General features: G+C 56.0%; 1 protein-coding gene across 1 annotated transcript in view; it reads left to right on the forward strand.

Moving 5' to 3' along the window:
• JPH3 (junctophilin 3) overlaps positions 1 to 14,281 on the forward strand; it is a 52,226-nt gene that overhangs the window by 15,084 nt on the left and 22,861 nt on the right. Inside the window, exon 2 of the mRNA XM_053987147.1 lies at positions 455 to 1,232. Within this exon, the coding sequence (XP_053843122.1) occupies positions 455 to 1,232 (778 nt within the window). The remainder of the gene's footprint in view (positions 1 to 454; positions 1,233 to 14,281) is intronic.

Consider the following 14,281-nt stretch of genomic DNA (forward strand, 5'->3'; position numbering starts at 1 on the left):
TCCTGGATAACCATTCCCCCATCCCACACCCCTGCTCCCTTCCCTTTCACGTTAGGGATTGATCCGAGGGGCAGTTCCTCGATGCCTTGGATGGTTTCTAACATCCCCATGCTGCAGCTGGAGTGCAAGCCTGCAATCTGGAATGGCCTGCCCAGGGAGGTGGTGGAGTCACCATCCCTGGGTGTGTTTAAAACAAGCCTGGATGTGGCACTGGGTGCCAGGGTTGAGTTGAGGTGTTAGGGCAGGGGTTGGACTCGATGATCTTTAAGGTCTCTTCCAACCTGGTCATTCTGTGAACTCTGTGAATCCAATCAATTTTCCCTCCACAACCTGACATTGCAATCCTCGTCCTGGAGATGGGACTGGGATTCCAGAGCTGCAAAGAGCTCCCGGAGGAGTTTGATGCCATGACACCCCCCCCCACCCTCCTTTTGCTTTTCTCTCCTCTCCGCAGGGACATACCAGGGCCAGTGGGTCGGAGGGATGCGCCAGGGTTACGGCGTCCGGCAGAGCGTTCCCTACGGCATGGCTGCGGTCATCAGGTCACCCCTGAGGACGTCCATCAACTCCCTGCGCAGCGAGCACACCAACGGCACGGCGCTGCACCCCGACGCCTCGCCCGCCGTGGCCGGCAGCCCGGCCGTGTCCCGCGGCGGCTTCGTCCTCATGGCCCACAGTGACGCCGAGATCCTCAAGAGCAAGAAGAAGGGCATCTTCCGGCGCTCGCTGCTGAGCGGGCTCAAGCTCCGCAAGTCCGAGTCCAAGAGCTCCTTGGCCAGCCAGCGGAGCAAGCAGAGCTCGTTCCGGAGCGAGGCCGGCATGAGCACGGTCAGCTCCACCGCCAGCGACATCAACTCCACCATCAGCCTGGGCGAGGGCGAGGCCGAGCTCTCGGTCATCGAAGACGACATCGACGCCACCACCACCGAGATCTACGTGGGCGAGTGGAAGAACGACAAGCGCTCGGGCTCGGGCGTGAGCCAGCGCTCGGACGGGCTCAAGTACGAGGGCGAGTGGGCCAACAACAAGCGCCACGGCTACGGCTGCATGACCTTCCCCGACGGCACCAAGGAGGAGGGCAAGTACAAGCAGAACATCCTGGTCAGCGGCAAGAGGAAGAACCTCATCCCGCTGCGCGCCAGCAAGATCCGGGAGAAGGTGGATCGGGCCGTGGAGGCGGCCGAGAGGGCGGCCACCATCGCCAAGCAGAAAGCGGAGATCGCGGCGTCCAGGTAAGGCGGTTCCTGCCCATCCTGGTGTGTCTGAGCTGGGATCCCGCCCTGGGGACTCGGGAGAAATGGGGAGAAATGGGGAGAAAAGGGAGTTTTTGTTGTCGTAGGGGTGCTGCTGGAGGGAAGTGGCTTGTTGTGGCATCTGCAGGTTGGTGCCTCGTGCACCTCGCAGCCGCCTTGGGCTTGCCCAGGCCTTGCGGTGCTGTTCAAAGCAGGGTGGATCCAAGCCCAGTTGTCCCTCTGGTAAATTCCCAGTGGGCTGGGGATGCACAACCTCCTCAAGTGAGGCAGGGTCACCAGAGCGGGGCAGCCTGGGCAGGAGGTGGTGGCACCTTGGTGGCTGTCACAGGCTGAGCGCTGTCACGTAGGGGGTGCTGGGTTATTTATCCCATTTTCCCCTCTCCTCTTGGATAAGCAGAAGAGCTCCTGAGTTTGCCCAAATCCTCTGCCTGACTCACAGCCAAGAGGAAGCATCCCAGGGCTGGCCTGTGCTGGGAGGATTCCCAGCTATTTCCATTCCCAAAAGGGGTTTTGAGTGGAAAACCAGTCAAATGTGTGGCTTCAGCCCTGGGGAGGCTCTGCTGGAAAACAGCAGATCTGGGTACCCCACAATGCCCCTTCTCCTCATGGAACTGCTCAGAGATCCAGAGCTGGGATCTGCTGAAAACCAGCAGGAGGGAAGGGGAAAATGAGCCACGTCTAATTAAGTTGGAATAAGGTCCCAGCTCAAAGCAGGGCCAGCTCCAGCACCCTGTAGCTGGCTCCCAAAAGGCACCTGGAGCTCTGTGCCTTGCAGGAAGCTCCCAGACCAGTGGTGAGGCAAGGAGGAAAAGCTCCTCTGGAGAATTCAGTGCTCTTTGTATCACATTTTGGGGTGGTTTATTAGAGCATGTCATTCCTTTCTGTTTTCTGAGCGAGGGCTATATTTAGCAGCCAGGCTGGGAAATAGGGCTGGGGTTAGGGGAAAAACCCAGGTACCTCCTCAGCCTCCTGTGCTGGATTAATTGTTGGGTCTGGAATATTTGTATGCAGAGTCACACTTGGAATCTTTATCAGCACGTCTGCCAAGGGCTTATCTGCAATATGAATGAGCCTCCCGGGCCTGCTTTGGGAGCACATTTGGGCTTGATGATGTTTTTGAGCTGATGGTTGGGAAAAAAAAATTAAAATCCCACTAGAATGGCAGGTAGGAAGCAGACTGCAGAGGAGTGGGAAGGCCAGATCTTTCCCCGTGGTCTGGGGATGGATGGGAATGCCTCGAAAGGCTGCAGAACTGGAAATGTGGAGCTCCAGGGTGCTGTGGGATGGATCCTGGAAGTGTGGAGCTCCAGGGTGCTGTGGGATGGATCCTGGAAGTGTGGAGCTCCAGGGTGCTGTGGGATGGATCGTGGAAGTGTGGAGCTCCAGGGTGCTGTGGGATGGATCGTGGAAGTGTGGAGCTCCAGGGTGCCATGGGATGCTGGGTCTGAGCACCTGAGCATCCTCAATCCCCCAGTGGTGATGATGCTGGAACATCATGAGAGTGGGATTGGAAAAAATGCTTAATGAGCTCTTGACATGTAATATTCCACCTCTAATTATGGGAGAGAAGAGGAAAAAATCAAGCCAGGAATGCCAGTTGTGAACACCTCCCTGCCCTGCACTGACTGGGTGCTCCAGGGCTCTGCTGGGGAGTGGAGGGTGGAGGATGGAGAGCTGGAGATGGATGGGATTAGGTGGGTCCAGGGAAGGATTCCTTCCCAATATCCCATGTAAATCTCTGCTCTTTTACCTTAAACCGCTTTGTCTGAAACCTCCAATCCCTCAGCTCGAGCTCTCCCCCCTCGTGAGGCTTTTGGCAGAGTCCCTGAGCCTGCAGAACCAGAGCAGAGCAAGGTTTTACATACTGAGATCCAGCTGGAAAAGCTTTCTTATTAATCTTAGTCGGATTTCATTTTAAAGCTTCCTAATGAAGGAACCCTCCCCTGCAGTGCCCACACCAAACTGCATCGTCCAAATGCCACAAAACAGAACTGGGGGAGAGTCCTGGTGCTCATTCCCGAGGTTTTGGGGCTCAGGGGTGGAACATCCCCCCTCTAATGCCAACATAATGTCAAATTTCCCGGCGTGGCTCTGTGCGTGTGTATTCTTTTCTGTCTGATCATACTGAGTTCACTCTTCAGCCTTTCCCTTGGTGGGGAAAAAAAAAAAAAAAAAAAAAAAAAAAGTGCCCACCCACGGCTTTCATTAAATTTGTAAGAATTCAGTATTTTTGAAAACTCTGCCGCTCTGTCAGATTTGGTTGGAATTGGCCAACACGTTCAAAAGTTATTAGTGTGGGAGTGATGGCATATAGATATATAAACAGCACAATCACAGGAGTGAGCCCCATTTCCTGAGGAAAGTAGACTAAAAACACAGTGTGCTGGAGGCAAGTAAATTGCTTTCCTAAAGTTGTTGGAGTCTGAGTAGGGCACAGTGATATCTGCACTTCTAAGGGATTTCTTTTAGGGTCGAGAGGAGATTCTACTAAATTTTCTTTGCTGTAATTTAAATGGGAGATTTAATTCCCTCTGATCCTCTGGAATTGCTCAGGTGAAGTGGGCGGGGAGGAAGGGGTGTGAATGAGGGTGAGGAACTCCTGCTGATGGCAGCTGGCCCATCCCTGGAAGGGTTCAAGGCCAGGAGAAAGTTTGGAGCAGCTTGGGGTAGGGAAGGGGTCCCTGCCCATGGCAGGGGTGGGACTGGATGAACTTTAAGATCCCTTCCAACCCAAATTTTTCCATGATTCCATGACCAGTTTTCAGGGGGAGGCAAAGAGGGAACTCTTTCCCAGCCTGTTTAAAGGGAATGCTCAGGGTGTTCTCTGAGTGCTCTGGGAGACCTTCATTCCCTCTCAAATCAGCCAAGAGCCAGCACTCTTCCTGCTGCCGCCCTGGAAGGATGAAGGATGCACTGGACACCCCGAGTCCCATCTCATTAGTGCTAATTGACACCTCAGGCAAATTATCTGTAGGCTCTGCTGTGCCATTATCCCCTCAAATAAAACATCCAGGCCACAAAGGTGGGCCAGGGAGCTCAGCCCAGCCCCTGGTTTTTGGCACAGGGAATGGGTGCACAGGGAATGTCGGGGGAGATCAGGGCTCTCCAGGATGGGTGATGGCAGGTCTAAAGCAAGGCTGGCAGACCCTACATCTCTCCAGGGTTTCCTCTTGCTTCCACAGCTCACGGGTTTGCAATTAGTGGCTGGGCTGGCTATGGAAGGAGGGACCATCACTGGATGAGTCCCAGGGATGGGTGGCACGTGGCAAACACTTTGCTCCTCTCCAGCATGGGGATCTGCTGCCCAGCACCTTAAATAAGAATTCCTGGGAGCAGCCAGTGCCCTGGCTCCCAGAGGGAATGCTGCTCCCAGGTCACTCCTAAGTAATGCTCTCCCTGGCATAATTATAGCCGAGCCTTGCACCAACCAGGAGAAAAATATAATTAAAGCTCCTCAGTCTCAGGAGGAGCTGGGCCACAAATTAGCACAGTGTCATTCAACTCCAGAAAGGGAAACTGGAGGGAAATAGGAAAAGGAAGGAAATAAAGCTAACCTGGCAGTGAGGAGGGGAGAAAGGGGATGTTTGGACTCGCCCTGGATGCTCCCTCAGGATGCTGCAGCCAGAGCTGAAGTCGGGCAGGAAAAGCCCCCGAGAGCCGAGCAGCAAAGTGCAGGAGGCTCTTAGAGCCAAACAGGTATTTTTTTGAGAAAAATGGAAACGCAGCTCGGGCAAACCCAGAGAAAAGCAAAGCCGTGCTCTGAGAGTGGCGTTAATGTCCCCACCGGCTCTCCCCGGCCCCGGTAATGTCCCCACCGGCTCTCCCCGGCCCCGGTAATGTCCCCATCGTCTCTCCCCGGCCCCGGTAATGTCCCCACCGGCTCTCCCCGGCCCCGGTAGTGCTGCTGCTTAATGCTCCGCCAGGCCTGAGCCTGCAGCTCTGCCATTGTCTGGGCTGCCTTTGATTTGGGGTTGCTGCTGCTGCTGCTTTTTGGGTGCCTGGGGGTGCTGGCTGCTGACCCTAATCCCGCCTCCTGCTGCCCCAGGGGCTCCTGCTGCGGATGGAGAGGGAGAAGGAGGAGGAGGAGGACGAGGAGGGGCGGGGGTTAAGGGCCCCAAAAGGGATTTTTGTGTTCCCTTCCTTGGGTCAGGACAGCAGGGACAAACAAAGCCAGGATGGGGCAGAGCTGAGCTGGCTGCAGGGATGGGCTGAGCTGATGCCCAGGTGGGGCAGGGTCTCTCACCAGCCCCTCTCTGGGCAACTTTGAGTCCAGGGAGGATTCCTCTGCTCATGGACCTCTGCTGGTCCCTGCTGAGGCCCTGCCAGCAGCTGGAGCTCGGGGTTTGCAGGAGTCACCTCAGCCCATGAGCTGGGCACTGATGGGGCCACTGAGGGCATCACCTGGAGCCCACCAGGCCCCGAGTGGGGGGAATGTGCTCCCTCCACCCCTTCCCGGGCTCTCCATCCTTTCCTTGAGGGATACCAAGGGTCAGGGAGGGGAACACAGAAGGGGTGTGTTGATGGAGGTGACTCCAAGGCTGGGAGCAGCTGTGCAGGAGGTGATTCTCCTCACAGCACCTTTTCCTTGTTCCCTCCATCCCTCTCTCCCCCAAACCTCCCCTGTGCAATGCAAGAGGAGCAAAGCCCGGGCTGGCAGCTTCCACCAGGCTCTGCTGCTGCTGGAACTGAGCATTCCCTCCCTCCCTGCCACTTCCCTGCCCTCCCTCCCTGCTCGGGCCGTGCTGCCAGGGGTCAGGGGATCTGATTAGGATCAGCTGTCCTTGCTGCTGGGGGTGTGTCCCGTCAGCCGGGGTGACAAGGACACCTCTGGCTCACGGCAGGCACATTCCCACCTCCAGCCCGGGCTCAGCCATCCCGCAGTGTCCCGTCCATCCCTCCTCCCGAGGGATGTGATGGGATGTGATGCGAGCACCGTGGCTGTTGACGTGCTCCAGCCATGCCAATTTAATAACTTCCTGCTCAGACAGGATTTGCAGCCTTAAGCCCTTTTGTGGCCGTGTCAAAAGTCAGGAGCAGCCTCCGGGCTTGGGTAGGGCTGGCTCGGTGTGTCCCCAAGAGCCACCCCCCCTCCACGGGGCGCACCCGCCCCGGGCAGGGCCAGGCTGGACAATGGAGTGCCTTTTGTAGGAACGAAGCTTTGCGAGGTGATCCAGCTGGAAAAACCTCAGCAGGTCACTTGCACTTCTGGCAGAGCAGCTCAGTGAGGTTTTGGGTTTCATTGCCCTCCCATCCCTCACCCACCCCCTCTGATCCCAGCTTGGCCATTCCCACCCCCTTCCCTCTCCAGCGAGTTAAACATGAGCCAAAATATCCCGTATCCATGGCCCAGGTGTGTGACAAATATTCCTAAAACCATTCCCAAAACCATTCCCAGCCAAAATATCCCATATCCATGACCCAGGTGTGTGACAAATATTCCTAAAACCATTCCCAGCCAAAATATCCCATATCCATGGCCCAGGTGTGTGACAAACATCCCTAAAACCATTCCCAGCCAAAATATCCCGTATCCATGGCCCAGGTGTGTGACAAACATCCCTAAAACCATTCCCAGCCAAAATATCCCATATCCATGGCCCAGGTGTGTGACAAATATTCCTAAAACCATTCCCAAAACCGTTCCCAGCCAAAATATCCCGTATTCATGGCCCAGGTGTGTGACAAACTTCCCTAAAACCATTTCCAGCCAAAACATCCCATATCCTTGGCCCAGGTGTGTGACAAATATTCCTAAAACCATTCCCAAAACCATTCCCAGCCAAAACATCCCATACTTTTGGCCCAGGTGTGTGACAAACATCTCTAAAACCATTCCCAGCCAAAATATCCCATATCCATGGCCCAGGTATGTGACAAACATCCCTAAAACCATTCCCAAAACTATTCCCAGCCAAAATATCCCGTATCCTTGGCCCAGGTGTGTGACAAGCATCCCTAAAACCATTCCCAAAACCATTCCCAGCCAAAACATTCCGTATCCACGGCCCAGGTGTGTGACAAACACCCCTAAAACCATTCCCAGCTTTGCTGGGCTGTGCTGAAGCAGCACAGACGTTCCCAGCCCCTCGGATTCTCGTTGTCCCCGCTGGCTCTGTCCCCTCCCCGCCAGGAGAGATGTCCCAAACCCGCGTGCTCTGTGCGGTGACAGTCCCGCAGCCGAGCAGGTTTTACCGGGGAATAATGGAGCAGGAAAGGGGATTTGGGGATGCAGGAGGGGCAGAGCCGGGAGGGGAGCGGTGCCAGCAGCGGCCACCCGTGCGGGGACAGCAGATGGAGGGGACAGGGAGGGGTGGCACGGGCTGGCAGCGAGGCGGGGAGGGCGGGGGGTGATCCCTGCTGGCAGCGCCGCTTCCATGGGCAGGGCTGCCCCGGAGCAGGGCAGGAGGCGAGGGCAGCGCGGGGAAAGGAGAAGCTGCCGGCTCCTCTTCCTCCTCCTCCTCTTCCTTCTCCTCTTTCTCCTCCTCCTCCTCATCCCTGGCATCGCACCGCAGCCCATCGCAGTGCGGATCCTCCGCCTGGATTTGAATCCAGCCCTTCCCGGAGGGCAGCGGGACCATTCCAGCGGCCGGAGATCCCCCAGGAACCTCCTGCCTGCCCGGCACGAAGTGATGGAGCCTCTTCCTCTTGCTTTGGGTGGAGCAGCCCTTCATCACACGGGGAGGGAAAGCAAAATACACCAAAAACAACACAAACCCTGCTTTTCCCTTCTGCTGCTTTTCCTTTTCCTTTTCCTTTTCCTTTTCCTTTTCCTTTTCCTTTTCCCTTTTCCTTTTCCTTTTCCCTTCTGCAGCTTTTCCTTTCCTTTCTGCGCTCTTCCTGCTGAACCGCAGCGCTGCTTTTCCCTGGGATTTTGGGCAGGGAAGGAGAGATCCTTCCCCTGGCTGTTGCCACCCTCTCCATCCTCATCCTCACCCTCCCAGGGGTGGGGAGGGTGCTGGGACACGCAGTCCCACAGCCGGGCTGGGGGCTGGGAGGGGGGATGCTGGCAGCCCCTCCTGCCATGTCCCACCCCCAGCCCCCCCAGCCGTGTCCCAGGGATGCTGCATCCCAAAGTTTGAGGGTGGAGAAGAACCAAGGGGACGGGCTGGGGTTTCTCTGCTGCTTTCCCAGCTGGTGAGAGAGGTCTCCGTGCTTTTTTCTTCTCCCAGCTCCCATTTTGGGTTTCCTGGTTGCTCCCACCCTCTTCCCTTCAGCAACATCCCCAACACCCCATCCTTGTCCCTCCCCACACCCTTTCCTCCTCAGGGAGAGGCAAAATTAATATCAGGAGCACAGCCAAGAGGAAAACACAGAGCTGAGCCAAGTTATTGAGTTCTTTCCTTTCTGGTTTTCCTTCCCCCCGAGTTTGGGATGCTGGGGAGAGCACAGGGAATGGGCTGGGGTATTCCAGCCTCTCCATGCTCCTGCAGTTGGTTTGAAAATGAGGTTTCTGTCACCTCCTCCCCACAGGACAAATGACAAGCTGTCCTGGCTTCCTAATCCAGGAAATTAAAGGATTTGACTGTAGACCCTGCTGAGCAAATTTCCCCCCTGAAAATCCCAGGGGGGTTTAACCCATGGATCTGACCGATTATCCCTTCAGAGTTGTGACTGAGAAAGTCCCAATTCCTCAGGGTGCTGAGCACCCTAAAATCCCACGGTGGCCATGTCCAGTGCTCAGCCCATTCCAGTATCTGCTGGGACCTACTTTTCAATTTTATTCCCTCTCCAGCCCCCTTTTTCCATGGTGGGCAGCTTCCCTTTGCTGCAGCTCGCTTCCAACCGGGACAGCAGAGCCTCGCTGCCACCACATCCCAAATCCACCCCTGTGTGTCACCCTCTGGGGTCATGGGATGTCACCTGGGGGCTGTTGGGTTTCCCAGTGTGGCCTCAGTGCCACAAAGTGTCCTTGGTGGCTCCGTGACGCTGCTCTCCATGAGCAGCTCCTCGGGATCACATTCCCTCATGGGAAAGAAACAGCTCTGTGGGCTCCAAGCTGGACACAGGGGCTGTCCCCACTGGCAGGAGGGCACCCAGCATCAGGACATCCTCCAAGGAGCTGGGGCTGGTGGCAGATCTTCCCAACCCCTCAGTGCTGGGGATGAGCCCTCCAGGGCTGTGGTGGCAGAGCTGAGAGCCAGGGATGGAGCCCGTTCCCAAGGGGAGAGGGGTGGGACAGGGCCAGGAGCCCCTTCCCAAGGGCCAGGAGCCCTTCCCAAGGACCAGGAGTCCCTTCCCAAGGACCAGGAGCCCTTCCCAAGGACCAGGAGCCCCTTCCCAAGGACCAGGAGCCCTTTCCCAAAGGCCAGGAGCCCATTCCCAAAGGCCAGAAGCCTTTTCCCAAGGACCAGGAGCCCCTTCCCAAGGACCAGGAGCCCATTCCCAAGGACCAGGAGCCCTTCCCAAGGACCAGGAGCCCCTTCCCAAGGAGCAGGAGCCCATTCCCAAGGACCAGGAGCCCTTCCCAAGGACCAGGAGCCCTTTCCCAAAGGTCAGGAGCCCTTTCCAAGGACCAGGAGTCCCTTCCCAAGGACCAGGAGCCCATTCCCAAGGACCAGGAGCCCTTCCCAAGGACCAGGAGCCCTTCCCAAGGACCAGGAGCCCTTCCCAAGGACCAGGAGCCCTTCCCAAGGACCAGGAGCCCTTCCCAAGGACCAGGAGCCCTCCAGCTGCCGAGTGAGACAAACAGAGGTGGGGCCAAGCCCCGGGTCCCTGTCAGGGCTGTCTCTCATCCCCGTGGCACGGAGGTGAAGCAGAAATGATGAAAGCCCAGATTCTCTCCTGGCAGGGCCGGGCTCCCAGTTCCTTCCCCTGTTTTGAGCTGTTGGCTGCTTGAGTGGAAATTTTCACGGGCTTTGCCTCAGAGGCAGCTCAGAGCTGCAAACCCAGAGCTGTCTGCTGGCCTGGAGTTTGGGGAGCAGGCAGGGACCCCCCAGGATCCCATCCAGGACACCTCATGGGACGCTGGGGTGGGCAGGGTGCAGTGGGGCTGAGCAGGGACCCAGCAGCTCAGGGAGGGCTTGAGAAGCCTCAGGAAAAGTGGGATTTTGGGGGGTGCAGCTGATTTCGGGGCTCAAACCCCCATGCAGGCAGCTGGGATGAGGGAGGTGGCTCGTTCTGGGTGGGCTCTGAAGTTTGAGGCAGGCAGGAGATGGCAACAGGGAGGATTTATTATTTTCCTCCGCACAGAAATCAGGGCTGGGGCCACCACTTGCCACACAAAGGGGTGACAGAGCCCTGGAGGCACCTCCAGCCCCTCTCCCTCCTGCCTGAACCCACCAGGGCTGGGCTAGGGAGGGGGGTTGGGTGATTTGTGCCCCAGGAAGGCAAAGTGAGCAGTCTGGAGAGCAGCCAGACCTTGGTGGGGACAGTGGCCCCAAAGCCACCCTTTCCCAAGGCAAATCCCGGTGTTTGCACTCACCTGCCTCCTGCAGAGCTCCATTCCCAGAGACAGATGGCCAGGGATGAGGCTCCCTCTCCAGATGTTTGATTTTCTGGCCAGCTGCAGATAACACCCAGGGCATCATCTCCCTGCACAGCCCATCAGCTCTGTCCTTGCTGGGGGCACGAAGTTAAAAGGAAGGAAAGTCCTGGAAGGGGAATGCAGGAATCTGCCTGGCCCTGCTTATTCCATGTGTTCCTTGGCCAGGGAGATGCTGGGAGCATCCTGGTGCCAGATGTGCCTCTGGGTACCAGCTCCACCTGGCCCAGCCTTCTAAAGTCGATGGAGTTGGATTTTCTTGGCATTTTTTTTTGTTCAGCAAAAGCAAAGATAAAATAAAGAAATCCTTTTGGGGGTGGTGGGAATAAGGCGAGCTGGAGACAATCCTGGCATTTGATGCTCTCATCTCTCTCCACTGGGAATGACCCAGCTCAGGGATGTGGTTTGAGCTGTTGCTCCCAGAATTTTGGGGACACGGCCCATCCCTGTCCCTGTGAGACTTTGCACCTTTCCACGTTGTGAATTCAGTTCTCCAGCAAAACTCCTTTTGGCCACTCCAAGGCAAGGCACAGGACACAAGGACACAGCCTGGGCTACTTTTTTTCCCCCTTTACTCGGATTAAAAAATGGAATGTAAAATGGCAAAATATTCCTCGGTGAGTTCACTCCCCGTTTGTAACTCCAAAAAGATAAAGGTGGGGAAGGCTCTGGCACAGGTGCCTGGAGCAGTGAGCTAAACAGGACCTGGCTCCAGCCCTGTCCCCATGAATCTGGGAGACCTCGAGCATTCCATGTCCCAGCTGCCCACGAGCTCTCCCAGCTGCCTTGGGAATGATTTCCCCCCTAAGGTGACATTTCCTGCTGTAAAACTACAGGAAACTTGGATTTAGCCTCTTGACCACAACATTTTCCGTGCTTCACTCTGATTTGCTTTCTTGGGCAGCAACAAAGACATCGAGGGGATTTTTTGGCCTATGATTAAAGGGTTTGAGTGTTTATTTTCCCTTAATTCTCTTGAGATGTGACTTCCAGAGCCATTTTTTTCGGGGCGTGCCATCACCATTCCATCCGTCCCGTGCCATCCCAGCCTCTCCCAACCTTCTCTCCCGCTGGTGGGAGCTTTCCTGCTCCTCCTCAGAGCCCAGGGGTGATCCATCCATGCTCCCATCCCAAAATCTCCATCTGGAGCTGCCAAGTCTGGCTCTCTCTTTGCTATGCACAGCACCTGCTCCGTGTCTGGCTGCAAAGAGCCCCAGCAGACGTTCGGGGCTGCATTACGTCATGTCAGAGGTCACATTAAGCAGCTTTTTTCCCCCCCTTAATTAAGAATTCCAGCCATGGGAGGCGGGAGAGGGGGAAACGGGGAAAAGCAGACGGAGGGAGCGGGCTGGGAAAAATGCCTGCGCTGAGCAGGTAAATGGGAATTTCTCCACAGACAGCTAATTGGTGTGTCTAATATTCCACCCCCTGAGGAGCAGCGCGGTGCCGCTGCCTGCACAAATCACTCACGGCGAGCCTGCTGCAATAACAGGGAAGCCGCGAGAGCTGTGGGAAGAGCCAAGCTGGAATTAGGAGCGGGTTTTATCGGGGCAATAAACGCCAGATAGGGAAAATAACAAACAGGTTGTTAATTGCTGCCATCTCCCCCTTCCCTCGGGGCCGTGTCTAGACAGAGCCTGGCTCCGGGCTGCGCTCATCCCGACCCTCCGCAGAGAGAGGGATGCGGGATGCGGTGCCCGGAGAAGCCCCTGGAATGGGAAAGGGAGGCAGGATGGGCACTGCAGCTGCGCCCTAAATCACAGAGGCTCCCGCAGAGGTGGAAACCAGACAGTCTGCAGTGGTTATTAATAATTCAGTCCCAATTTGTCCCATCTAGGAGAGCACGAAGCCCAGCCAAGCCTCCCCTCCCGGCTGCCCGGAGCAGGCAGAGCCTCCCGGGGCTGTTGCAGCGATCGATGCCACGCTGGCAGGGGTTTGGGAGCTGGGATCGCCTGTCCTGCCCCATCCCGGAGCGATCCCATCTGCTCGGCGGGGCTGCACCAGCGATCCCGGGGCTCCGGGGCTGGTGAGCGGCAGCGATCCCGCGGGGGCCGGCGCTTTGTGCTCCTCGGTGGATGCGATCAGGGCTGGATCCTGCCGTGCCACAGGACTGCAAAACAACCCCCGAGGAGCCCACACAGCCGAGGGATTCCCGCTGGGAATCTCCTTTCCCTCACCTCATCCAGCCATCCCTTCCCAGCCTCATGCCAGCCTCGGTTTCCCACATGGGGAGGCCGCACTGAAAATCTCCTTTTTCTCCTTCATCCAGCCGTCCCTTCCCGGGACAAGGTGCATCCCAAGGCTTTCCTGACCCCGGGGTTTGGATGAGCGAGTCTTGAACGCCCTGCAAATGCTCTCTCTGAATTTTTCCTGAAGTATTTCCTTGCAGCTGGCGTGTCTTTTAATTGAATTTTGCCGTTTGAAAAATACATGAAGCTCTGTAATGGAGGGAGAGAAAACATTCCCTCCTATAGGAAGATAACGATGCATTTAAAGAGGAAAAAAAAAAAAAAACAGCCCCAAAGCTGCCTGATGAAGTATTGACCTGGAGACAAAGTGGATCAGATGGAGCCAACCTGGCCCCTTAGGAAAACTTGAGGCTGTTCATTAGGGATGAGCTCACTGCCAGCTTAACTCCATCCTCACCACTCCCAGTGAAGCCTGTGGGAAACATGCCAATTTCCAGGTTTTCCATGAAAATAGGCACCACGGGGTCCTTTTATGGGGTGGAGAGGGTTTGGGACTTGTTGCAGCCTCGTGGCTGTTGGAGTTGGGATAACGGGAGAGCTCTGGGATGGAGGAGGGCTGAGCATCCCCATCCCTGCACAGGATCCCAAGGGTAAAGCAGGAATTTCATACTTGCCTCAGCCAGGCTTTGGGGTCAGGGAAGCGAGAATTTTGCTTGGAAAAGAACAGCCAGAGCTGCCATGTGAATTTTGGGAAACAGATCTTCTTTTCCACAAATCTTACCCATAGGATGCTTTTTAACATTCCCAATAATGTGGATTTCTCCCTGTGTTCAGCACAGAGCTTCCCAAGCACGAGTTTGCTCAGTGTCTGCTGCCTGGTTTTTATTGGAATGTATTTTCCATACCAAAACGCTGGAAAAATAGGAATAAATGTGGCAAATCCCTCTCCTGGATGGATTCAAACAATGGATGGAGAAGGACTCACCAGTGATCCAGGTCTCTCCAGGTGCCATCCTGGCAATTCCAGGCATCACATTCACAGCTCTGAAACCTTTCTGGGCTTCTGTAAACTTGCTCTAATTTCCAGCCTAATTTTAAAGCACTTTGTCCCACTTGTTCTCCTGCCAAAGCATTCCTGGAACCAAAACACCTCTCAAACCTCACCTGGTTTGAATTTTTCTTCCTTCCTTCCTGAATCCCTGAGGATTTTGCTGGGAGTTCACCCCTTTTGGGCTAAACTTGCCCCCAGCACCAGCTTTGCAGCAGAACCCTCGGATCCACTCCTTGCTCACTCCAAGCCAGCCTGGAGTCACTGCTGGAATTCCTAAAAAGCCACGTTCTTCCTTGCAAATCAGATG

The sequence above is a fragment of the Vidua macroura genome, chromosome 11, assembly GCF_024509145.1.
Source record: "Vidua macroura isolate BioBank_ID:100142 chromosome 11, ASM2450914v1, whole genome shotgun sequence".
Taxonomy (NCBI): Eukaryota; Metazoa; Chordata; class Aves; order Passeriformes; family Viduidae; genus Vidua; species Vidua macroura.